The sequence below is a fragment of the Corvus moneduloides genome, chromosome 6, assembly GCF_009650955.1.
Source record: "Corvus moneduloides isolate bCorMon1 chromosome 6, bCorMon1.pri, whole genome shotgun sequence".
Lineage (NCBI taxonomy): Eukaryota > Metazoa > Chordata > Aves > Passeriformes > Corvidae > Corvus > Corvus moneduloides.
In genome coordinates, this window is record NC_045481.1 from 39,626,589 (window position 1) to 39,651,791 (window position 25,203).

Sequence of the window (25,203 nt, forward strand, 5' to 3'; positions counted from 1 at the left end):
CAATGTGTTACACTCCACCTAATAAGCACTTTGAAATTACTTTGAAGTTATTTCACATCAGTCACCAACAGAAAGCATTGCTGATAAGCCGTCCTTCTTCCTGATACTCAGGCCCACAGCACCAGGCAAGAGATTGCAGTTACAGTCTGTTGCAGTATCCCTTATCAGGGATGAGATGTGAACCAGAACTCCACTGCCTCCACTTTTCTGTAGGAAGAGCACTGATTTGTGTCTTTCTCTCTAGTTGCTGGTACTGCAGTGTGGATGTTTCTGCAAGCTGCCATGCAGTGGTGACAGGTGATAATGTGGGCAACGTGGTCCTGCTCAGCACTTCTGGTGAAGAGGTTTGTATGGCTCCATGCAGCATCTCCTCTACAAGAATCTTCATGGCTCATGTGCTTTCCTACTCTACAGGGACCCTGGAAAAAGGAGCCAAGTGACTTGCAGCTCAGGAGATGAGTCCACTCATGTCTGGGTGGTGAGAAGTCCTCCACTTCTGCCACCCAGCAGACATTTTTACATTGTTGAGTGTTATAATAATTCCTAAACAAGGAATTATTCATGTGCTACTGTTTCCTTAAGAGTATTTGCTACTAGCCAGAGTAATTATAGGGTAACCTGAAGATGTGAGCACCCTCTGCCAAGAACCTTCACACGTCCAGAAACTTAGTGCCCTGATGGGAATCATTTAGGAGGTACTGCTCTGCTGTACACCCTTCCATGACCTGGGGGTAGGCACGGAGCAGTAATGCAGCGAATATTGGGATGGAAATTGCACTCCTGCCGTTGGACACTAGAGGGCAGGCAGAGGCAGACTGTGAGTCTGGAGTAGTAGTGAAAGAGGAGAGAATAGCTGGCTGGAGTTGGCCCTGCTTCAAGAGCCTGCTGTACTGTCACACTGTCACTGCCATCTCTCCTGCATGTAAGGGTAACATCTGTAAAAGTTTGCCACCCAATGAGCTGTGCCCAGTAGTGGGCAGAGGCAGGAGTGCTCCAAGTGACTTGTCCTTATTCAGGGTTAGTTGCTGAGTTACTTTTTTTTTCCCCTGAAAGAATGTGACAGTCTTTTCTGCAGTTGGGAGATACCCATTATTCTAGGGAGGATGGGCCAGCTTCAGCCTTTAGATTAGAGATAATCTTCTGGCTTTGTATAGAAATTTATTCATGGCCGCTTCGAGGTTGTTATTGTTGTTAATTGAAATATTTGTCCTACCCTCATGTTTCTTTGGTGACATGTTTCTAGAAGCCAATTATATCTCCTCTCACTTTTTTTACTTAGATAAACAAAGCAAGGTTTTTCGGTTTTCCACACGAAGCACTTCCTTCCTTCTCATTATCTTGGCAGCACATTTTCTCTACGTGTTCCAGTTTGTTTAAATCTTTCTGCACGTGGAAGTCTGGCACTGCTTAAAGTCTTCCAGATGTGATCTTGCTTTGTATGGTGACACTAATACGTCCCTCCATGAAAGCCCGGGGTTGTGTTTTCTTTTCTCATAGCTGTAATAAATTGATGGATCCGAGTTCTTCTAGAATTAAATAGTTATTTCCCAAGGTCATTCTTTTTCTTTCTTGTTTCCAGTCAATACACTCTTGGTGTATTTTAGAAGTTTTGTTACTCTATAAATGGAAGACCTCTTTACCTGCACTAGTAGATAATCATTCATTTTCTTTACTCCAGATCTTGATTTTTTTTTCTTTTTTTGGCATGATTTTCTGTTTGCTGCAGATCTGGAAGCTGAAATTGCACAGGAAGAAAGTGACTCATGTAGAGTTTAACTCCCGATGTGAGTGGATGTTTGCCACAGCATCTGTGGATCAGACAGTCAAAATCTGGGACCTCAGAAACATCAAAAACAAAACAAACTTTCTTCATCTGCTTCCACATGAGAAACCTGTTAATGCAGGTGAGTTAAGGATTTCATTGCATAGATGTCTGCAGAAAGTCCACTCAGCTCAGCTTTTATTGTGGTGGCAGTGGTAGGTTTTGCTCATATTCCAAGTTGCATAGTAATTAAAGCAAGGAAGCTGTTGGAATGTGTGGCCAGAGGCAGGGAGGTGGCTAGGGCAGCTGCAGCACCTTCTTAAGATTTGCTGTACAAACTGTGACACTGTACCTTAGAAGTGAAGCAAGCAATGAGCAAGTTCCTTTCTTTGCAGTGTTTCCTCCTGTGATTCTGAAGTGAGAAAAAATATTAGTTAATCCAGCACAGTAGGTTTCATCTTAGTTTTGTAAGAGTTTTGAGTTTGTTTGAGACAGGTAGTCTGTCATGTCAAAGTCTTGTCTGTTGGGGGACACAGCCATATTCACATCCCAATTAAAGAATTTATTCTTTAATTAAAGAAACAGTAATGGATTTTCCGTCAGCAAAATGTGACACTAATGTTTCTTGTCAGTCACAGCACTGTGATCTTTAGTTTGCCTTATTGTCCCACTTTCCTAGCTTACTTCAGCCCAACACATGGTGCCAAGCTTTTGACCACAGACCAGCACAATGAAATCAGGGTTTACTCATCTTCAGACTGGACCAAGCCACTGCATCTGATTCCACATCCACATAGGCAGTTTCAGCACCTCACACCTATTAAGGTGAGTTAAATCTAAGATCATCATCATGCTTGGTGGTAGCAGCCCTCTGCAAATCAGAAATGGTCTGATTTCTGGTCAAGACACTACACTGGTGGGTGGATATTTACACTGCTGCAAGCACTGTTCCTCAGGCTGTGGGTGGGATACAGTAAGAGTTGCTCCCAGTGTCAGTTGTCTGGATTGTGTCAGTGCTGAGCTCTGTCCCTTTCTCTAATCTTCCACGACTCTGTTTTCTGATCAGGCAACGTGGCATCCTCGCTATGACCTCATTGTGGTAGGTCGCTACCCAGACCCCAAGTTCCCCGGGTACACGCCGAGCGAGCTGCGAACTGTGGATGTGTTTGATGGAAACACTGGCGAGATGGTTTGTCAGCTCTACGATCCAAATGCTTCTGGCATCATCTCGGTGAGCTGAGCGCTGCAGCCAAAAGGGCTGTCAGTAACACTGCTCTCTGTCTGAAAGAGGCGTGGGTTAGGGACTAGAACCATATCCAGTTTACTTGTGACAGACTCATGCTGTCATGAGATACGGCTGCCAGCTAAAACTGCTGACTCAAGCAGGGCTAGTCCATGGTCCTTTGTGGGGTTTTTGTGATACTCTTAGGAAACACTGTTTTTTCCAGATGGTTTGTTGCTGTTATATAAGCTGTGGTGCTCTTATGACTGTTACATAAGCAGTGATGCTCTTACAGACTCTTATGTTTTCATTTTCAGCTCAATAAATTTAACCCTATGGGAGACACACTGGCTTCTGGCATGGGTAAGTAAAGAGAACCTGGGGCACTAAATGTGTGGGTTCTAGCCCCAGAAAAGGGCTGGCTTGTTACTCCAGATTCTTTTAAAGAAAGTTGTGAGAGAAGTTTTCCCAAATCCCACTCGCTAGTAGCCCTTTATGACTTCCTATATTGGTGAAAGAGATCAAGACCTTCCTTTCAGTCTTACACCTTTGCACTTGGGAAGCAGGTTGGTAGTCACCTCCTGTGAAACATTCCTGAGAACATCGAGTCTGGAGTGGGAAGCCTCCCCGCAGCCGGGAGCTGCTGCCACCTGCCGGCCCTGAAACAGTAGAAGGAAACAACGGAGGGGGGGAAAAGCCTTTTCCAAAGCTAGACTGTACCGTTTCCCTTCGTTTAATTTCTCTCATTTCCTAGACTGCAGAGCCAAGATTAGTCAGTTTTTCGCAGGCTGTGTGGGATTAAGTTAGCTGTAGATTTAGGTCTTAGACCTGTGACAGATGAGATTAGGAATTACTTGTATTTCTTAGTTAGATCAGAGTTCCATGGCTATGTGGAGATAGCATCTGCAATAACTATTTTTGCATCCTCTATACTTTGGAAATACCTTAGAACAGAAAAAGTCTTTTGAACTTCTGGCATTTAAGTGACATAGCCTAAGGTATTATGATTGATGTAGAGTTTCTGATACACAGCATTTTTCTTCTCAGGCTTTAATATTCTGATCTGGAACCAAGAGGAGATGGCGGCCAAGAAGCATGAACATCTTTTGAAAGCCATGACAGACAAGGAGATTGAACCATGAGAGAACAGGGGATTGGAAGCTGGAGTTCATCCAGACGTGGAGGGCAGAGGCAGGCAAACCCTGGCACAAGCAAACTCAAAAGCTAAGTTAATGTCTGGGGAGATGGAGGAGATGAGAACAAAAAGCAGTGATTCTAAACCCCAGGGAAGGAAGTGAAAAGAGAGGGATCTAGAGAACTGATGTGGTATTTTGATCCTTTCTGAATCCCAGGGTCCAAACTTAGTTGTTGGCAATGGGCAGTATAAGCCATGCAGGGAATTAGACTTTGTCCTTCCTCCCTGGATCTGATCTTGCTTCCCTGATCCTCTTGGCCTCCCCTTTTAGAAAGTTGTGTCAGTACTGGGTTCCTCCAAGTGGAGTTACTACTCATTTTCTGAGGCACTAGGAAAACTTCAAAGATGTTCTCAGATCTTGCTGAAGTTACTGCTTTCAGCCTACCTTATCTGATTGTCATCACTTTTCAGAAGTTACTATTTCCTGTAGACTGTACTGGAGGAGCTCATGACAGGGTCCCCAGCCTGTTCTAGCCCAACCAAGTTGAGAAACCATTTGCTAACAGGATTGACATCCTGAAAAGATAGAATGTTCACAGGGATGAAGTGATGGATAGCTTGGGTGGCCTAGGAAACACCAATCTCTCCCATATGCAAGCTTGGAAAATGTGTGTTTGTCAAGACATCAAGCTTAGCCTGTTCTCTGCTTGTAGCTATTTAACTGGACCACAAAGAACATAATGCCAGAGGTCTCTATCATGGATTTCAAGGACATTATGGAGCTGGACACCTACTGATTCTGTAGTTTCTATTTTCAGAGATCTAGGCTGTTCCTTGCCAATGATTAGGTAATTTTTTTCACCCATGCCTATGTGCTTCAGAATGTTGGGTAAGAGTGTTATAAAGCAGAAATGAGGGATTTCTTCCAAATACTCCTGCTCAGAGTCAAATCTCAAGACTATTGTTAAACAGTTACGTTTTGCTTTTTCTAGTTTGTTTACAAGGCTGCCTGGGGCCTTGCTGCTGTCCCAGAGGTTGATGGATGGGGTGGGCTCCAGGCCTGTGCAGATCCTCCGTATTCACTTTTATAGTTTTGCAGTATTAATATCAATAAAATTTTGTACTAAACTAAAATTCTTTGCTAGAGAGAGTGGCTGCTTTGAGGACACTGCTGAACTACTTTTGTAGGGGAGAAGTTTGAGACCTTTCTATAGGAGGGATATGAGACCTACAACTGTGGTAGAAGTAGCAGTCATAGTACTGGGTGTGATGCAGATCCCTCCAAGTTGGACAGGATGCATCATCAGCTGTATCTATGCACAGCTGCTGCAGTCAAAACCAGTTGATGTCAAATCTCCCTGTGCTACATGTGGAATTGTGAAACAGGGAATTCCTTTAGGAGGGGGTATGCTGCAGTAAATTCTGCCTGCTTTCCAACACTGAGCACACCAGTGCTAGCCCTGTGAACTCTTAGAGAAGAAGAGGAGAAGAGTTCAGTGCTAAATTGATTTTAATAATGAAATGTATTGGAACAAGTACAGAAAGTCATTCACAGTCAAAATGTCCAAATCATCATAGAAACCTTTTCTCTGTGTGTGCAAAATTTGGTGCCTTTAAAAATTACAGGTCTGGTCCTCTTAAATGCACTTTCTATTACCTCTTTCTTGTGCCTGTTCTCACAGGCAGTAGCTTTTTCTTTATGACTGTCTTGCTGTGCAGGAGACCTAGTTTGTATCTTGAGAGGACAAAAAGGTGAGGAAGATGCTGAGAACAGCAAGCTGCTTCTGCTGATTTAGGGTTCCCATGCTGGCAGATGCCGATTACGGTGTGGAGAAAAGTCCCCACGGTACTCCTTAAGGGGAACAAAAGGAAATGTTCATTACCTAAGAACTGGCTTCTGCATCCAAGAGGGGAAGGGAACTGCACCAGAAAGAGAAGTAAAAGTAGGAAGTGAATGTGCAGTATCACCATGTGAAGAGCCTGTGCTTCTGGTGCCTGCTGCAGTCTCTTGTTTTCTGCCAGAAACTACAAAGCAGGTGGTGAGCACTTGGTATGAAGGTCTCTGCAGCAGCTGCAGTGAGCTGGAGAAAGAAACACACTTCAGACAAAATGCCCAAGTATGACAAATAAGGGAATCCACAGTCACCTGCCAACTCTGATTCTTAATGTTTGTTTGTTGTCCATCCAGTAGGGAAGATAGGAAGAAAAACTATAGAACTTGGTATTTAATCTAGTCTTAGGTAAACAGCTCTGCTACATCTCTTAATTACAGCATAAAAACATTCTTCTAAGTAAAGCATATTCCTTGGGCTGAAATCTGGACTGCCTGGAGTACTGCATACTCCCTTTAGTAGGTCCTTGAAGTTCAGATGTGGGAAGTAAAATTCAAATTTGAGATCTTTAGACAGAAACCAAGTTTCTTATCTAGGGGGACTTTCCTTTCTAGAGCCAACATTGCACAAGAAATTGAGTGTGGGTTTGCTATGGTCACAGGAATTGCTCTCTCTCTCATGAAGCTCTTAGAGCTTCTTTGGGTTCTACTCCTGATTCTGTTCTGAGCCAAATGCTAGAATTGATTGAAAACTGCTAGGTTTTCAGTCTTGTCCTGATTTCAGTCCAGTCCTCTCTTGAGACACAATGTGAAGAGGGGAAAAAAACCCAGTTGCCAGCAGCAACTACTTGACAGCAACCTCAAGAAGCACTTTGTCTCCCATCATCCGCAGCAGTTCCCACTGCATGGACAGTAGATGAGTCTTGGTGCATTGTTGGTAAGCTGCACTCTCAGCTGAAGCCCAGCCTTCCTACCATCAGCAGCACTATGGTGTGAGGGAAAAGCACTCAAAGTAGGTTGACCCTGAAGAGAAATGCATCTGGATGTGGCAACTGCTGGAGGCCCAAGTTTCTCTGCCACAGTCATGGTGAGTGGTAACATTTACAGTCATGGTGAGTGGTAACATTTACAGTCACTTGAAAGGAGGAAAACGTGAAACTGGCCATGCTGGGAATCCCAGACTGGGTAAGCTGTATGAAGACCAGGGGCACCAGTATATTAGCTTCAAAGTTACGGTGTCATTTCCTTAGAGTAGCTCAGTTCTTTTACTCAGTTCTTACTAACAGATGTCACCTTTAGAAAGCATTCAGCAATCAAGTCCAGCTTTGTTCTGGGAAGCAAAGGCCAAAATAGAAGAATGCTGAGTAACTGAAGGTGCCGAATCATCCTTAGGGGCAACACAGCTCCCTCCTATTGCCTGGGAAGGAGTTGAAGCAACTGTCAGGCCTGCTCTTCACCTTCATTGGAAACATGCCGGTAGCCAGGGGGCTGAGACTGTATGCGAAAGAGTACAGTCAAGAGGAGAATAGTAAGGAGAAGGAGAATGGATCCACACACAGCCAAACCCACAAAGAGTTCTGTAAGGGAGAAAATAAGTGGTCAGCATGGTATCATCCAGACTTTCCCCTTCTCCCACACTCTGGTCAAGCCTGGGCTTACCTGTGTCGTGCATGCTGCTTGATACCTTGCATTCTTGCTCCCAGTCTTGGGGAACAACAGGATCTGTGAGTTCCAAGAACCTTTGCAGTGGACATTTATGCTGACAGTCAGGGATTGTCAGTGGGAAAGGTTCCTTCCCACTCTCATTCCGGTAAAACATCTCCACAGAGAAGTTACTGAAAACGAAACACAGCAAGATTTTTTTTTTTTCTCTAGTTGAAGTCATCCCTTCCCAAAAACTCAGTGTCCACACCCTTTCCTTTATTCTGGTGATAAGTTTTCCTCATGAGAGTCTGCCCAAGGAGCAAGATTGCACGTCCCAAGAGTGGAGCCTAGCCTAGGTATCTAACCCTCAAGGTGAAATCACAGCAGACATCTTTACTGCAGCCCTCACCCATCATCCTCTTGGTACAGCTCAAATAAATGACATGAGGCGTATGGTGCTTGGATCTTGTTGTAGACATCTAGAGCCATCTGCAGTGCCACAAGTGTGGTGTCATGCTGAGAAAGAGGGAAAAAAACCAAATCAGTCACCCTTAGGGATGTGGCAGGGCAGCTCAGACTGTACCAGTAAGGGACAAGGCAGTGCTGAGGGGACATCACCTTCCTAACTTCATCTGGAAAATGGGAGAGGAACTGTACTGCTAGAACAGTGATCTGTGCAGGTGCCAGAGAAGGGGGGGAAGTGAAACAGCCATGTATATCCTGCACTGTTTTTTGAGAATTAATCTCTAGAGAGCAGTTTGGAAGAGATGCGTGACTTCCCAGGCAGCAGGCTACTGGAAAGGGGATAACTGTATCCACACTTCTGAAACGTCACATTTGAGTAGCATAAACCCATCTACCAAATAAATAGAGCAGTGGCTCCCCAAAGTCTGCCAGTCTCATTCATGAGCCTGAGCTAACAGCAACAAGGACACACTGGGAATTTTCCTCAGGGATCCCAGAAGAATGATGCCAGATACTGCATCTCCCACCCAGTCAGAGGCAAAGATGCATGTCTTGATCACTGTATGAGCTGTAGGGAAGCTAGAAAGGGTTAAAACATCACCACGCCCCAATCCCCTGTAAGCAGGAGGAGATGGCTAAAAGCTAGCCCCAGCTCTGACTTACTGCTGAATAGGCAAGTAGTTTTAGGTTCTGATGGGCAGAAACATTTGCTGCTTTGGTTAGATTTTTCCTTATGTGATCCAGCAGGACCCCTGAGGAAAGAGAACAGCTGGTAAGAGGCAAAAGCCAGGCAGAGCAGCACGAGGCTCCCTCTCTGGTGCACTCACCGCCTTGCAGACGAGCTTTTTCTACCCGATTGTGGATCCCAAACAGAAATTCAAAACCAAAGTCTTTTAGTTGCTTCAACTGTGTCATGACATCTGGTGTCACCCATGCAGGCAAATCCATTTTGTGTGTTTGCTAGAAAGAGAAACAGAATATTCATGTGCAGGTAGCACAGGTCACAGATTAAACAGAGAAGGGGAGGGTGTCTGGAGACCTGCCCATACTGCTGCTGCTTTCCTACACTATTCTAAATAAGCAATATGCCCCTTTCATATTTATGCTTCTGAACTCACACTGCTATGCTGCATACAAAGAGTAGGTGTGGGTTTTGATGTTGTTTCAGAAAATAATGAGAAGAATAAAGATTAGAACCTAGGAGCTACATTTCTGTGAAAGCACAGCTGGAATGCAAGGTTATGTTGTAATTGATACAATAATCTTAGGGCATTTACTTTACATGTGACTGATTCTGCCCTGCAGATGGCATGTAGTCAAAGAGGGAAAAAAAACAACAGATAAGTGAGTGAACACAAACTCAGGTTTTCTGATGTACCTGCACCTGTTTCCCTGGAGGGTCTGAGGGCCACTGAAAGAGACAGTGGAGAAAGTTAGCAGGTGCTCTATGGACATAACAGTGGGATGCACCACTGACAAAGCCCTGTACTCAAACCCAGGAGCCCAAGAACTGGGAACCAAGAGAAGAACCTGCTTTGCAGCCAACCCTTTACATGAAAGGATTGGTTATAATGGCAGACAAACAGCAGTTGTGGTTTCCCAGCATTACTGAGAACAATTTTCTATGCCACATCCCATTAGACTTCCAGAAGTTGAGGCTGAATATCCTTAAGGGCCCATTCTGTCTGAGCGGTTCAGAGAAATTCCATCAGCAGCTTACATAGTTAGTTCTTCATTAATTTACAAAGAGAACAGCAGGTAAGTTCCGCTGTTTCTTGGACTTTCTTGTCTCCATCCAGAGAGCCAGAATGACTCTACTGGCTCAGGTGAGAAAAACAGTCCTCTTCAGGGCACTGTTTGCATGACTTAGAAAAAGGAGGAAGACCAAAGGAGCTGAAGAGACCAATTAGCCTGAGGGTGTAGTTCTGAGTGAGAAATACTCTTTCCTTAACAACATTCTGGTTTTGTTTTGGGACAGTGGGCTGTTCTCCAAGTTCTTGGGGATTATAGTAGTTGTCAGCTGGCCTTCCAGGCCCAATATGCAAGCTCAAGTGCTGCCTGAAAATAAAGAAGATTTGAAATTCTTGCTCTCTCTGACCAAAAGATATTTTTTATCAGTAGAAGTTGATTCACTGTGATTGTTACAAGACAGGAAATTGGGTTTGTGATACAAAGGGCAAATTCATGTAGTACAATGCAGCTCTGGACTGGAACATTCTCAGCTTGCAGCAACCCAAGCTGCTACTTTATACAGCAAAGTGCAATTCCATTGCTAATTTATCTTTTACACCCCCAAAATAGTGCACACCACTGTATACCACTGCCAGCGAGCAGAGCAGTCTTGCACATCCATACAATTAGTGTGACACAGGATCAAAATGCTTGGGTTTACTGCGTCCACAATTCACTGGTTTGACATGAAAGATGTCCTTAATTTACGTCATCATGCTGTACAGTTACACACAGAGAAACTGGTATGTAACAACTTTAAGTCTCCTGGATATGTGACTTTTAATTTAGTATTATCATAGCACAGCTAATCCAATTTTTGATTGTGTTTAAGTCTTCATGAGATGTGCTTTCAACAGAAATCAACTCGAATATACAGTGCCCCACCCCAGATGGTAAAAGGGTAACATCTGTCTCTAGAGTCTTTCTCTGACAAAGGACCTTAAAATAGGTCAAAAAACAGATGTGAGTGAATCCCACTTAACTTAGGATAGCATTATTTTCTTTTAGATACGGCATTAACAGAAGCACAGAAAGAAAAGTGATTGATTTAAAGTAACAGAGAGGTAGAGGTAGCACCAGGAATAGTCCTAATTAAGGTCCCAACTTAAATCATAAAGTTAATGCTTCTTCAGTTTGCAGAGATCTCATTTCTCCATTATTGGACTTAGGTTTGTCCACAGAGATCTAAAGATTTCAGATTGCAATCATTTTCTAGTGACTTTTAAGAGATATTTCTTATGCAGGTGGGACTTATTTCTGACTCTGACATGATATATATCTGAGCTACAGAGTGGGAGGTTGTAGGGTGCAAAACCAGGTAATTCTTGGTACATGCCTCTAGTGAGTAGTATTATTCTGAAATTAGAATATTACTTCTAATTGTAGGGTGAAAAGTTGTTTCATGGGATTTTGTAAACTAATTTCCACCAAATCCAGTGAATCCTAAAGACCAGATTCCAGTGGGTGTAAGATGATGGCCAGACTTACTTCACAGAACAGGGTGTCATACACACTCCATACACTCTCGAGAGAGATATCCCGGATCCCAGTCTCCTTTGCCACCATCTGCAGGAATTGCTGTAGGTTTGAGAAAAGAGAAAGGCCTTAAATTGTCTAATCTCATACTGTGTTATATGCACTGGTATCCCTTCCCTTTTCTCAGAGCTCTGATTATACGGAGGTGATAACTACAAGCCTAGAACCACCTTATCTCATGCAAACATCATTACTTACCCAATTCTCTTTGGTCTTATTTATGTATTCTGCTGAGTGCCGTGTTTCAGTCTGTAGCTGTTCATACCGTGGACAAGGGGTCAAAGGGAACTTCAGTAGCTGGGCAGAGACAAGAGCAGCCAGGTCACCACGAATGCTGGAGTACAGAATTCGCAGTAAACACACACAACTGTAATGAAACCCTGACTGCATCTATAAACAGCCTGGAGCACTGCCTGCTGACATAGTCCAGACCATGTGTGGTCTGCTGTGGTGTTGGCACCTCACGTGGTGAGTGAACACAGCCCCTGAATTCTCTCATCTTTTTCTGAAAATAGGAAAACCTGTGCAAGGTAGGTCCCAGGAAACATTCAAGACAATCTGAATCAAGACTGTAGCAAATATTTTTTGGACACTACTACTTGAGTAGTCAATACATGTCCTTGAGATTAACTTACTCTTTCATCAGACTCAGGCACTGTGTGCACAGGGATAGGCTGCCAGGAGATGTTAGGGTTGAACATCTGTTGTCCTCCTGGGGGATAGAGGCCTGCCAGATTGGCCTCTGCACTCATCAGTGTCCGATCACAGTCCGTGCTGCGGATGAAGATCTGCCAGGACAGGGACAGTGCACCATTAGTAACGCTCCTGCAAGTGGTGATGCTCAGGCACAGGACAATGCACTTGCCCAGGAACGCTGCCAAGTGCCCTGCAGCTGCTCACGGACAGCAAGGGAACAGGACCAAGCCTGCTGATATCGGCCTGGACAAAGCTGTAAGGACACACACAAAGACAATCTGCTGTCGGAATACTGGAGCAGTCTGGTCTGGATCAGTGGGATACCTAGGTGCCCTGAGAAGAGGTTAGAGACAGAAAGGAGTCTGAGGATGAGACAGAGAAGAGGAAGACAAAAGATGCAGAAAACTATGGCCACAGACAGAAAATGCACTATATTTGCAGAGCAGGACTGGGGCAAAGTCCTGCATTCTGATCTCAGTTCTAGAAATGACCAGCTGTGCTCAGGAAAAGAAATTACTTCTTCAATCCTCAGTTTTTCCATCTGAGAAACGAAGACAAGAGTGATCTGACTAACAGGAAAGAAAACAAAAACAGGGAGGGCTGGGATTTTATCTGATCAGTGGGCTCTTGGGATTAATGGGCCAAGACTTTACCAAGACTTTCTAGAGCTCAGAAGAGAGAGACCTGAGCCAGAAAAAAGGGGAAATGAGAAAAATACAGCAATGTTCAGAAGGTCAAAATGGCAAAACTTTAGTATTCTGGTATCTGTGTACTGAAAACAATTAAGGGGAAACTGGAGAGAAAGCAGTGATAAACAAGAGGAACAACAGGAAAATATAAAAGGAATGTCCCAGAAAACAGCATGTTCGATCCGAAACAATAAAAAGCCTGAAGAATGAAATGTAATGTAAAGATAGGGATTTTTTTTTAAATGTTAGGAAACATAAAATATATATACTCTGTATAATCTCTCTCATGTGAAGTGTACCTCAGAAACTTTACAGTCACAAGAAAAAAAACCCGACTTGTCTTTTATCTGACATCAGTGTCCATTCACTTTTACCTGTGTGGGCCTGCACTTTTAAGTGTGGCTTGAAAAAACTGACCCTCTACTCATTAGACAAGTTTGCTTTTATCCTTGGTGAGCTCTGAAGAAATAAAAAGGAAATATTTTAAAAGATAAGAATCTAATTCTTGAAGTGTCATAAAACCCCCAAGCAATTAAGCCCTCAGTGTACATGCTTTCTTCAGCACCTTTTGCCAGGCTCCAGCTTGTCGCTGAGTCAGGTGACAGACAGTCATATGGTGTCACCCAGAGGCAATACTTCTTACAAGGGAGGTTGCTCAACTTGAGCAAGGGTTCAGGCTTGGTTAGCAGAACAGCTTTTGTTTGCACATGTCTTGGTTTGTTTTTCTTTCTCAAGCAAGAGAAGGAAAACAGTTTCAACTCAAAAGCTGTATCAGAATGAAGTATGTTTGGAAAGGAACTACTGAGGATAGTTAAAGGATCTGTGCTTCAGCCTATGCTGGAAGTTTTGTTGATGAAGCAAATGTCAAAGGGATGTAATCTGAACTGTGATAAGCTGGATTCTTACTGGGAAGCCCTAGAAGGGGAGAAACAAGGAAAAGCATATGGGAATTCTTAGTTTGCCCCATCTGTTCAATCAGCTTAATTGAGCTCAGATAAAATAACTGAGGTGGTGCAGAGTCTGTAGTGGGACAAGGGGTCTTGGGTCTTGGCTGCCTGTTGTCCATCTGAACCAGCCTCTCATCTGGACACCTGTTCATGTTTCAATTGACTCAATACCTGTTTGATTAACTAGCAGGGGTACTTGGGAGAATTTTCGATTTCCTGACTTTTAAAAATGTTTTATAATTTCCCCTGTGCTTAATACATAGTTCCACAAGGGCTCTGTGACTTCTTTCAAAAGAACCTACCAGTTTCTCAATAACTATTATAAAGTGTGAGAACATCCTAATGAGAGAGAGGGGAATGAATGGCTTTGGGGGACTGAAGCTGTCAACATTTTACAGGTGAAAGGAAATGAGAGGGTCATTGCTGGCCTGTAACTACTACTTGTATCTACAGGGTCTGGTGAGATCGTACCTCGAATGCACTGGGGAGGGCAGGGCCAACACGGGCTGCATTCTTGTGAGCTATTGTAGCAGGAAAAAAAAATCTTACAAGCTCGAGTAAGAAACAAATACCAGCTACAACACACATTACTGTTTAGTTCCCTGGACTTCAGAGGGGGCGGCTCGAACAGTCTCACAACTCTGCTTGGATTTGCCTTCGCACCCGCTGCGGGGGCAGCGCCGAGACGCGGCCGATCCGTGCCCCGCGGCCAGGCTCAGCACAGAGCCTGCGCTTGGGCCCTTCTTCTTCCTGCGGTGGGAAAGGGCTAAGGAACGAGAATATTTGGAGAGGACGCCAAGCGCCGGCGTTTCCCTTCCCAAAGGAGCCACCCGCAGCCCTGGCCCGGGCCCTCCGTGGGGCGGCCGAGAGCGCCGCTCCCCGAGCCGCGGGGCTGGCACTGACCTCCTGCCGCCGGTACGTGTCGCTGAGGAAGTCGCGGTAGCGCCGCCGCAGGGCCTGGCCCAGCTCCCACTGCTGCCGCATCCCCACCTGCAACGGCACCGGGCGTTACCGGCGGTCCGAACCCCGGCCCGGCCCTCGCCGCCCGCCCCGCCCCGCTCGCACCTGCGTGAGCTGCCCGAATCCCTGGGGCCAGGCGCTCTCCTGGTACGGGTCCCGCGGGAAGGCCTTGATGGGCGAGCGGTCTCCGTGCCGGTACACCTGCGGGCGGCACCGCGTTACTCCAGCCCGGCCATTCCGGCTCGGCCTGGCTCCCCCCGCGTTCCCCCGTCCCCCTCACCAGCGTCACGAAGCGGAGGCTGCGGGCCCGGGCAGGCGGCGGCTGCAGGCACAGCGCCAGGAGCAACAGGACAGCACCGTCCCTCCCGCCCGCCATGGCGCTCGCACACCGCCCGGAACCGAACGCCGCCGGCCGCGGGCCCGCGCGGAAGCGGTTTCGCAGCGCACAGCCCCGGCCGCGCTCCCGGCGCTGTGCCCGCCCCCGAGGAGGAGGATCCCGGCGGCGGGACGGCCCCGCTCAGCCCCCTGAGCGGCCGCGTCGGGCTCGCGGGGGTGGCGGCGCTGATCTCCGCTGTCAGCCCTGCGGAGGCTTCGTCCCGGGCTGCAGCCGCGGAGGCGCTCGGTAGGAGTGGGGGGGAGTGAAGGCGCAGCGGTGTCACCCACCCCCGCCGCGGCTTCGCTGTAGGACACGAGGTTTCAGTGTTCTGACGTTGTCCGTGTGCTCCTGCGTAAAGTCGTGGACAGGAGTAGGGGAGGCGCCCTGGCACGCATAGCCCGGCAGCCGCGGCGCCGTGGGTCGCTAATCGTAGCATCCCTTGGATCAGCCTGAGGATGCCTGTCTGTGTGGAAGTAGAAAGCTGCTTCTGCTCCTGGCTCTTGGCAAAGAGGCTGCCCAGCGTTGGCGGGTTTTGCCCAGTTTTGGTAGTTCCTTACGAAACTTGGTCGAATTAGACGAGTGTGAGAAGAAACCCAGATTCTGCTGCTGGCTGTGCATCCGCTGGATCGTTGGCCGAGGATCTCGTAGGTGCTGTGTAGAGGGAAAAATCATAGGCAGTAAAACGAATCTAATGATATTTAGTGCTTAGCTCCACCCAAAAGTGCATAGAGGGAGGTGAGTGTATGATGTTCTCAGCTTTTTCTTTTTTAAGAAAAGAAGGAAACATGACACTCGCGTTTGCAAAGAAACTTGGGAGTCATGACGCACAGCGGCTCATAACCCAGCTCTTTTGTACCTGTTTATTTACTTAAAACTTTCCGTAGTTTGCAGCCTTTGGAAGTTGTGTGTCGGGTCTTAATAAGAGGGCCAAATTGTTTGTGAAGCAGAGGGCAGGGTTGGTGCAATACACGAGGTTCAGCTGTTTAACCTGAATAACTGTTTAATTTGCTCATGCTAGAATACTTAGTGAATTTAAACTAAATTCTCTTTCATATCTCTAGGAGAGCACGAAGCCGCGTTGTATTTTTTTCTTTGTTTGCCGATACCGCACCACCGAGGAGGTTGTTGGGGGGTGCTGGAAGGAAAAGGCTCTCTGCGGAGGGGGAGTGCGCGCTGTTCCTGCGGCACCTGCTTTGGGACTGTTCTGTTGTTCCTGCTGGTTTCGCTCGCTCCTGCGGGCTGAGCTGAGGGCGGCCAGGCGGCGGAGGCTCGGTGAGGCCGGCGGGCGCGGCGCGGGACGGGGCTCCAGGCGCAGGTCACTCCCGGGCGGTGGGACCGCGCGGGGGCCCGGAGCGTTCGCATCCCGCAGGACCCGCGGGGGCGGAGCGGGGCGGGCGGCGCCTGCACGTGACCCGGGCCCGCGTGACATCACGGCAGCTCCGCCGCGGCGCCGGGAACAACGCTGGGAAGAGCGCCGGGAGCAGCGCCGGGCCGGGCTGGGCCGCCCCTCCCGCCCGCGGCTCGGGCACCTGCGCCACGGGGGGCGGCGGCCGCGCATCGCCGGGAGCCGCGGCCCGCGCCGGTAACTTTTCGCGCTGGCTCTGGCTGTGGAGGCGGCGGCGCCTCCTTCTCGCCGCCCGCGGGGCCGTGACTCACGGCGGGGGACAGGGACGCGCTGTCCCGCCCCGCGGCCTGCGGCGGCCCGAGAGCCGCAGCGTTCCCTGGAACCCGGAGCTGGCGGCGCAGCGCCGCCCGCCCGCGTCGTGCTGCCGGCCGGGCCGGGCGGCGCTGGAAGGTGCTGGAAGGAAGAGGGACGGCGGCGGCCCGTCCCGCTGAGGCGCCCGGTGCATGGCGGGGTGCGGGCTGGGCCGGCGGCGTCCCCCGAGTGGGGCCCGGCGGACGGGAGGGAAGGCGTCGCTCTCTCGGCTGGGGTCCGGAGCCCAGCGCCGGCTGTGATGCGCGGTGTGTGCTGGCGGGGACTGCGCGGTCGCGCCGTCGGAGAGAGTCCCTCTGCTAAGGGGATCGGAGGCGTCTGGGAAGCGGTGTCAGTTTCTCATGGCTGTTGTCGAGCATCTGAAGAGCCCGGGTTTCTTGTCTGCTTTCTCTGGAGGTGCTGTCAGGAGATGTTTACTTGCTTTGTGGTAACTTGTTAGCTTTCCTCTCCTCTCAACTTGCAGTTCTCTATGTCATTCACCTGTTGCATCCTGTCAACCCAGGTCGCGAGTTTTCCAGGACAGAAACTTGTCTGTCAGTTTGCATGGTGCTGTTAAAAGGTAACTTTGCTTACGTTGGTGGTTACTCTTCATTGTGCCATTTCACCGATGCTTATGGTGCTAAGGTCCACAGATCTGTTAAGACAGGATTTTGTTACAGGCCGGAAGCAAACCTTGGATCTTCGGTGATAGAGAAATGCTTTGTCTCCTCAGACTTGCTTCCCTTCTTTTCTTTTTCCTAAAGGGATAGCTGGGCCCTTCCCTGCAAGGCTTTTTTGAGGGAGTCTCCAACACTGAGTCATGTTTCTGACTAACAGTTTGGATTGCTGTGTCAGACAGTTTCTGGCTATGACTGCAGGTTATGTTTGTCTGTAGGGAAGAGTCCTCTCAGATCTGCTTCTTGTTCCAAGGTTCATGGAGTTGATCTTCTGTTCCTGGGTGTCAGAGAGAAGGCTATACCTGAGGATATTCCTTACATTTTAATTATGGAAGCAAAAACTGTTTGGAAACTTCAGCCAGTTGTTGCTGACCTCAACCCTTCTATTATTTGGGCTGTGGAAAGAGGGCATTGGACATGGTACACATTGTGCCAGGGCGAGGTGGAGGTTTGTCTTGCTAGACTTCTTTGCCATCATACCTGTGGCATATTCACCAGAAGATACCTCTGTTGCAAGGCTTGTAAGGGCAGACTGACTGTGTGGCTTCCTGGTGTGACCCCTTTTTGAAATCTAGCACTTCTTTCTCACACATGCATATGCCCATGCATCCTTTTTCATACAGGAACGCCAGCTTTTGCAGGAGAAAAACCAGAGTGAAAATATTTAACAACTTTCTCCCAGACCCCCAAAATAAAAGGTGGGGGAAAAAAACCTAAACCAGCCTGAGTGGGGACAGAAAATGGGTCATTGTGGAGCTGCATGGGAGTTCTGTAGCTGCTGGAGGAAACTTGCACTCGTGTTCCGCAACACTCGTGCTATGAAGGGATGCAGGGAGAAGTACCACAGCAGGGACTATATATATATATATAAATTGCCTAATCTAAAAAAAATAGGGACAGGAAACTTTATCACAGAATTAGTGTGTCCTGGCGGTGTGCCTGGGGTTGCCGTCGCTTGCTGTTTCCAGTTACTGCTGCTGCAGCTCCCTGTGCCTTGTCAGCATGTTTCCCTCACCAGCTGGCTGTGCAGGAAGGCAGGCGGAGGCTGTGCAGGACGGGCATGCAGCCGTACAAATGCAGAGCAGGAGTTTGCTGCCTTAGCCCTGTCTTACACCTGCAGGAAGAGTCGTGTTTCCAGTGTGTTAAAGTGCATTTGATTGCTATGACTTTCTTTTCCTTTCTCTTGGATTAATCCTCGCAACTCTGCACGCTTGTTTTGAGGTAAACAGAAGAATTAATATTTTGCTGTTGTTAAATGTTTGATCAGTTGGTGATGGTCTCAGATCTCAGAAGTATCTCTCTTATAATCAGATCTGGTCTGTGATTGTATGGCTGTCAAAATGGACAGTTTTCAAAATTTCAAGTTTTGATTTTAAAATCTTTAATTATTGCTGTTTTTCAGAAGTGATCCTATCTGCCTAAGGAAGAGTATAGAATATAATGTGCTTTGTCTTGGGTGCATTGAAGGATGATCCTGCTTTCTGCTCTGGAAGCAGCTGCTGTGAAAGTGTCATTGTTGCAGATGTGTGGGTCTTTGCATGTTGAATAGGAAAGCTTATCAGATTGTCACTCTCCCTTTTTTTCCTCCCCCACAAAGTAATGAGATTCACACACCTGACAGTCTTGGAAAAAAAATTAGTCTTCCAGAACTGTCAGAGGTGATCCTGTCCATGGTGGTGGGGGTGGAACCTACATGATTTTTTAGGCCTGTTCCAATCCAAACCATTTTATGATTCTGTACAAAGATACCTTGTTTAATTGGGGGAGAATGTTCTGCTGATCTGCTGTAGGATGTGTTAACTTGTTTTCCTTACAGCATAATAACTTAGGAAGGCAGAGCCACATTCTCTTGCTGTGGAAATTCTCTTGGTGGGAAGGAACTTCATCCTGGGAGGGAATTCAGGGGAGTGCTTCTTTCTGATAGGTACAGGTCTGCATTAAGGCTGTAAACAGGTTGAACTTGGTCATTAGACCATACTTCTGCTAGTACACAACTATGATGTTTGACTTAGCATTTTCATTGTAGTTACTTTAGGTTTGAGAGATGTTTATAATATTGTTCAATTAAAAGAGGCTGTCCATGTTCAGTCAGACCTTAAAAATTTATCAGTTACAAATGGTACAATGTCTTCCTTTAGCACTCCTGTGTCAGTTTTGTTGTGTGACTTTCTGCTCAGGACCAAATACTTTTTTTTCCATATTTGGAACATAGATTCCTTTCTTGCATTCCCACTAAAAGGGAGACACCTCTCAAGGTAGTGTAACTTGTACTTTTATATCTGGAGATCTCAAAACCAGATTTCCTGTAAAGCAAAATTACTTGGTTTATGGAGTGTCAAAAAGAAAATGTTAATGTGATTTACATAATTTTGGTGTAATATTATAAATCACTTTGAAGTATGCCCTGTCAAGCTCTTAACAATCTTATTTGGGGAGGACAAAGGTTAACTAAGGTAGTGCACAGAGGAGAGCAGAGCATTGCAGACCTTCCCAGTAGGTTTAAGGAGGGGAAAAGATAAATGTTTATTTAGTAAGAAGCTGGTGAAGAAATGAAGAGAAAATGTTAAAGAATGAGAAATCTAGTTCTTGTTTTGAGCAGACCCGAACTAGTGCCTGTGAGGATTAAGTAGGAGAACTACCTCGTGGGATGTGAGAATTGAAGCAATTTAAAAGCTGGGCTGCACAGTCAGGTTGTATTGTGTACTCATAGAAACCTCTCCGAGATGTAAATAAGATGTTAGTTGAGTATCAGACTGATTGCTAAAGCACATGACTGACAGGAGAGTAGGTGTCTCCTGGCATGTAAGGCTTTCTAGTTTGTTTAAAGGTTTAAAAAAATATTGGCAAATATGCTCATAAAATTTCTTGAAATAAGCAGGGGTTGGAAGTTGTATCCTCTCTCCCTCCCGGGAGCAGGGCAGTGTTGGCCCATTGGTCCCACTGCAGCTATGAGGCAAACAAGGTCTATTGGTTTAAATCAAGACTTCTCACTTGCTGATAGAAATCATGATTAAAGTTAGTGATTTAAATAATTCATTTAAACTTCATGTTGCATTTGATAATTTCTTAAAAGGCAGCTTTAGTCTAATCAGTTAGGCTCATCTATTACTGCTTCTTACCAAACAGGACCATACTGTGTATCCAATTATGCTATTATATCACAGTAAGTATTTACATTACAAAGCGGTCAGCTGTATTTACTGGGTGAATTTCTTTCCTCATGACTTGTACAAAACTGCATTTGAATAAAAAGGTCAAATGAAATATGCACTTTCTTATAATTCTACTATAATCAGACAAATCATGCACTGGGTACATAAGAGAAAATATGCTTGTTGTAGTGTGCTATTAAATGATTGATTCTATCAGGGTAGTGTTATCTGTACGTAGCAGAATGAACTGGTTGGTTTTGGTAATTGTCTCTTTTCAGATCTTAGAATGAGCATAACTCATCATCCCGGAGATTGTAAGAGAGAGATATCTCCCACCTGTTTTATGCTGCCTCCACCAGCTTTGAGTGAACTGAACTAATTTAATAAGTGAATTGGAGAAACTATCTTTCTGCCCCCCTTTTTTAAGAAAGATTTGTTTTGTACTTCAGTGGCTTCTGTGGACTTAGTGACTTTCTTGAGTTTAGGAATTAGACTTTTTAGACATTTTCCAGTAGCCATGTCCTGCTTGAACAGGGGTGCATGTGTTTGTTTAAATGGTTGTTTTAGACTTCATCACAGATTACCATTAACTTAGAAAATAAATTGCACAAATGTAATCTTAAAAGCTGTATGTAAAACCCATTTAAAGGAGCATGTTTGGAATTTAAGTAGTCTCATCTAGAGCTCTTATGAAATGAGGGCAAACAGGTAGGCTTCTGTAACAGCTCTGTAGTGTATCTTGGTTGCCAGGGACATACATGCAGAAATGTGCCAGCCCCCAAAGGACTCCACATGCCTTGCCAGGGATTTTTGCTGGAGGATTTCACAGTCAGGCTGTCAGGTAGGCACACGTAGCGGCTTTTTGCGCGCATACCGGCAGAAACTCACATGCAGCTTTGTGTGGGCACGTGAACTTGCACTGGAGCAGCCTTTGAGGCTTGCTGTGGTGGTGCATGCCTTGACATGCAGGTACACATGCACACTCAGTCCTGTGGGCAGCCCTCAGCAGCGTGCATTGGCTTGCATGAGAAGTGCCACCGAGGCAGGGCAGCTCAGCGAGCTGCAAGCTCCAAGAGTAGGAGGAGAAGCTGTCACCTGGCCCTCAAACAACTTTGTGGTTCCACTCTTCTGATTGAATGCTTCCCACCTTTGGCCATTGTGTGCAGGAAAGGAATAATATGCTGATTTCTGTGAAAGGGCCAGGAAGAAATTCAAAAGATGGCTTTTGTGTTTACAGCTGGTGAGGTGGACATTCTCAGACACCTGCATGTCTGGACAGGAAGTCCCAGGTAAGGATATAATTTAAGATCCATATAGCATGTGGACAGGCAAGGTTGCACTAATGCACCTTTAAGGAAGGTGTCAGAACCCCTTCCTTAACAAAGGAAGAGGGAACTTTGGTTGTGAGGAGTGTTTTAAAATGAAAAATAAAAATTTAAAATGCAAGATATAAAATAACTATGGATCATACAATGTAGTCTCTGTTATTTGTGTGTGTCTGAAAAGCAGGGACATAGCTCTCTGTCCTGCATGGGACTGAAGAAAAATTTTTCCTCGGTCTGCAGAAAGCTCCCAAGCTGCTGTTTGTTCTTCTAGAAATGGAACAGGAGTGGAGAAAGGAGAAACCTTTGCCTGAAGAAACTATGAATTTTCTCCCTATCAACTGTGCTTTAAGGACATTTTCTAAAGTGCTGCTTTTAAGCGGCAGAACTTGGGGTGAGGGCTGAAGAAAAAAACAAGAAGAGACTGCAGACTTTGTTCTCCCTTGTTTCAGTATCATCTCCCGCTGCTACTCCCTGATACTTGCTCTGGGTGGTGCCTTTAGCAGTGTCCCAGAATCAGTGGGCCATCCACACCCTTCTTACTTGACACAAGGATCAAAATAAGAAATGGAGCCATTTTTTGGCTTAGTCCCATTGCCTACTCCCACACGCTCATACACGTGCTGTATTTTGCAGCCCTGATCTTGGATTTGCATTTATTTCTGAGAAGTCAAGGTGATAGGAGCACTCTGAGAGGATAATGTTTGCTTGCTGGCTTTGTGCAGACCCTGCTGGATCATCAGTCTTTGCAGGATCACAGGCTTCTCATTTGTCCATGGGTGAAGTGTGATGGCTTCCTTCTTGTGGCACGGTTGTACCAGAGTTGGGGATAATAGACTGTACTCCTTGCAGCAGGATACTTGTGACAAACTGAGATGGTCTGATGGTTATGTTCTTTTGCATTTTTCTGTTAGAGCCTTTATGCAGACTATCAGTCTGTTCTGTGCTGTGTTGTTGGGGCAATAGGAAAACATTGGTCTGTTAGCACCTCTGGTCTCTTTGTGCCTTCATAGGGCTCTTTCTGCATGGATGAGGGTGAGGCCTGGGTGCTTGGAGGCAACCTGTGAGGAGAGTCAGTGGCTCTGTTTTCCCATCTGGTGGGTGTGCCGTGAGTGCAGCCATTTCACTGGCTGGTGTTTGAGCGGTGGACTCTGTCCGGCTCTGGACTATTTTCCAGCTGAGTATTTGTGGTGATGTCAGGCAGTGTGAGAAGGGAACATGACTTGGCAGGACAAAGTCTGCAGAAAGTTCAGCTCCACATTTGGCCAAGAGCCTCGAAGGGAATGAGATCTGCACACACATTCTGCTATACAGCCTGTCACACGCCCCCTCACATGCTCCCTTCCTGTCACACAGATCTTTCTCTCACTTTCAGACCTTTAACCCTTCCCTCCTAGCTTCTGCCTGGTGGGTTTATAAAATTCAGAAAAGTCCTCTTTATTTTGTTGATACTGTACCTTGTGAGGGTTCAGTTCCAATGACCCCAAAGCAGAAATAGCCCATAGAGGCCAGAATCCAGAAGAGTTGTCAAAAGCAGGGCAAGTTTACTTTGCAACAAAGCTCTTAATAGTCCTTTATTCTGACCTGCACCCCTCTGCCAGTCTTCACTCTGTGTCTTGGCTGCTCTTCTGATCTCCTTTATTGCTCTGCTGCAGTCTTCTGGCTGATTTAGGTTTGGATATGTACATCTGCAACCCTGCCTCTCTCGTCCTGCTCTTCTAAGAGCAGTATTAGCAAAACCTGTCAAAATAGATCCCTGATGATGGTTGAGTGGGGAATAGACTAATAGTCAAGCTTACTCTGAAGCAGTTTAAAACTCTATTCCAGTATCCCTCTGATGTGTTCTTTATTATGGATGTTTCTGTAGTACTGTAGTTTCTTCCTGACCTCTGTGCTACATCTAAGGATGATACTTCTATGAATGGGAATTGGTGCTTTTCCCCTACTGCCCTGAAGGGAATCTTAATGAGTTTCCTAATTGTTTTGCAATCCAGTACTGTATTTCTGGTTTGCCTGTGAACGGTAGTATTTGTTTTGATTGATGCTTTTGGGTGGAATGGAGCTTGGATACGAAGTGTTATATAGAGACATTATTAAGATGCTGTTTTCTAGAAACAATCTTGTATCAGTTATGGTGATGTGCAGCATGCTGATGGAAGTACTCCTGGGGTGGGAGGAAAGGAGGAAGTCAGAAAAATGAACAAACAATTTTATTGTAAGCAGCTCTTCCCTTCTGTTCTTTCCTCTTTTGCCTCTATTCTTCATGTTCTCTAGTGTCATAGCTGGTAGAGGATGGAGAAGACCAGTTTGAAAGAGAAGGTGGTCTGGACAAGGGATAGGAGTTGAGGGCTTCTAAGTTCTCTTTTTGTTTCTCTTTTTGGCTTTGCTGTGATGTATCCTGTGGCTTTATGTGTCTTTTGTCATCTTATCTTCCTGATAAAATGGTATAGCTGCTTCTTTTTTGCCTTCATCTGTTTTAGTAGCTCAGTGCTGTGAATGGACTGTGCCGTGTTCCTGCTCAGAGGAGTCAACAGCAGTTTGAGGTTCTGTGTTGAAGAGATGCTCTGAGACAGCCTGGGGAGCTGAGGAGATTTCCCTTTCGTGACGTCAGCTGATAAAGGTGCTTGGCTAGAATAGGCATGGATCATGAAGTATTGTTCCCTTACTGCATAGTTGAGATGAAATAATTTTTTAAGGAAACAGGTAAAAAAAAAATCAGTATGTGGGATTATTTATCATTATCATTTTCTACCTGCAGAAAAAAGGTCTGCAGTGTTCTTTTCTAGACATAATCTAGTTGCATCTCCACTACCCGCATGTTATTTTGGGTATTGATTCTTGCTTCTCTCATTTTTTCTTTTTTTCTTTTTCTTTTTAGTTCTGATCTCTTGCTTCAGGTTGGAAATAGCATTGGGATGACTTCTCAGATCTGCAATGAGTCAGACTCATGCTTCCCTGAAGCAGGGCTATAACATCTGTGGGACTAAGGGTCATAAAGGAGGAATGTATGATCCGTGGTGAAGATTTTGGCTGTAATGTGGTGCTCCAAAGAAGGTCCACAATTATTGAGGAGAGAGGCTTCTGTAATTCTGCCCACTCCCTTCCAACTTCTATGCAAGCCCCATTTAAAAAAACCCAGCTTTTCGGACCTAGTTGGTTATTGTCATGGCTTCTGATCTCAGTGATACTGAGTATTATTTCTTGTCTCTTTTAAACTCTGTTCTCTGGGAAGACAAAGGAAACTCTGGGTTGTAAAACTGTGGCTTCAAAGAATGCCTGACTGTTATGTTTTGCTGTGTATAATTGTGCAGGACAAGATATTGATGGCTGAGTAAATATAGAGAAGGTGCCCAGAAAGAAACTGA

The 25,203-nt window shown here is 46.0% G+C and overlaps 3 protein-coding genes across 8 annotated transcripts in view; 2 read left to right on the plus strand and 1 right to left on the minus strand.

Annotated features, from left to right (window-relative positions):
* DDB2 (damage specific DNA binding protein 2) overlaps window positions 1-7,012 on the plus strand; it is a 20,155-nt gene extending 13,143 nt beyond the window's left edge. For both annotated transcript variants that reach the window (XM_032111167.1, XM_032111168.1), the window contains exons 6-11: window positions 245-344; window positions 1,727-1,904; window positions 2,442-2,587; window positions 2,829-2,993; window positions 3,302-3,347; window positions 4,032-7,012. In XM_032111167.1, coding sequence (XP_031967058.1) covers window positions 245-344; window positions 1,727-1,904; window positions 2,442-2,587; window positions 2,829-2,993; window positions 3,302-3,347; window positions 4,032-4,126 — 730 coding nt within the window. In that variant the 3' untranslated portion in view covers window positions 4,127-7,012. The remainder of the gene's footprint in view (window positions 1-244; window positions 345-1,726; window positions 1,905-2,441; window positions 2,588-2,828; window positions 2,994-3,301; window positions 3,348-4,031) is intronic.
* Window positions 5,612-15,072, minus strand: ACP2 (acid phosphatase 2, lysosomal). Its single transcript, XM_032111173.1, has 11 exons — window positions 14,899-15,072; window positions 14,724-14,819; window positions 14,562-14,648; window positions 11,962-12,114; window positions 11,525-11,623; window positions 11,279-11,368; window positions 8,887-9,019; window positions 8,723-8,811; window positions 8,004-8,110; window positions 7,610-7,785; window positions 5,612-7,527 (listed from the first exon to the last, which is right to left on the minus strand). The coding sequence occupies exons 1-11, from the start codon at window positions 14,992-14,994 to the stop codon at window positions 7,391-7,393; spliced, it is 1,263 nt and encodes a 420-aa protein (XP_031967064.1). The 5' UTR covers window positions 14,995-15,072; the 3' UTR covers window positions 5,612-7,390.
* An 80-nt stretch (window positions 15,073-15,152) lies between these two features.
* Window positions 15,153-25,203, plus strand: part of NR1H3 (nuclear receptor subfamily 1 group H member 3) — a 31,812-nt gene continuing 21,761 nt past the window's right edge. The window contains exon 1 of one of the 5 annotated variants that reach the window (XM_032111175.1): window positions 15,153-15,240. The gene's annotated coding sequence lies outside the window, so the exon portion shown is untranslated. Of the gene's footprint in view, window positions 15,241-15,655; window positions 15,730-16,464; window positions 16,577-16,883; window positions 17,105-18,656; window positions 21,806-25,203 lie in introns of those variants that run through there. The other 4 variants (XM_032111178.1, XM_032111176.1, XM_032111177.1 and 1 more) reach the window with 4 other exon arrangements.

Excerpts from the sequence above, each read along its gene's own strand:
- ACP2 (XM_032111173.1), bottom strand. The coding sequence starts at position 14,994 with ATGGCGGGCGGGAGGGACGGTGCTGTCCTGTTGCTCCTGGCGCTGTGC. Across the intron at positions 14,649-14,723 it reads GATTCGGGCAGCTCACGCAG|GTGGGGATGCGGCAGCAGTG; the intron begins GTGCGAGCGGGG and ends GTGCCGTTGCAG. Across the intron at positions 8,111-8,722 it reads AACTACTTGCCTATTCAGCA|CATGACACCACACTTGTGGC; the intron begins GTAAGTCAGAGC and ends CCTCTTTCTCAG.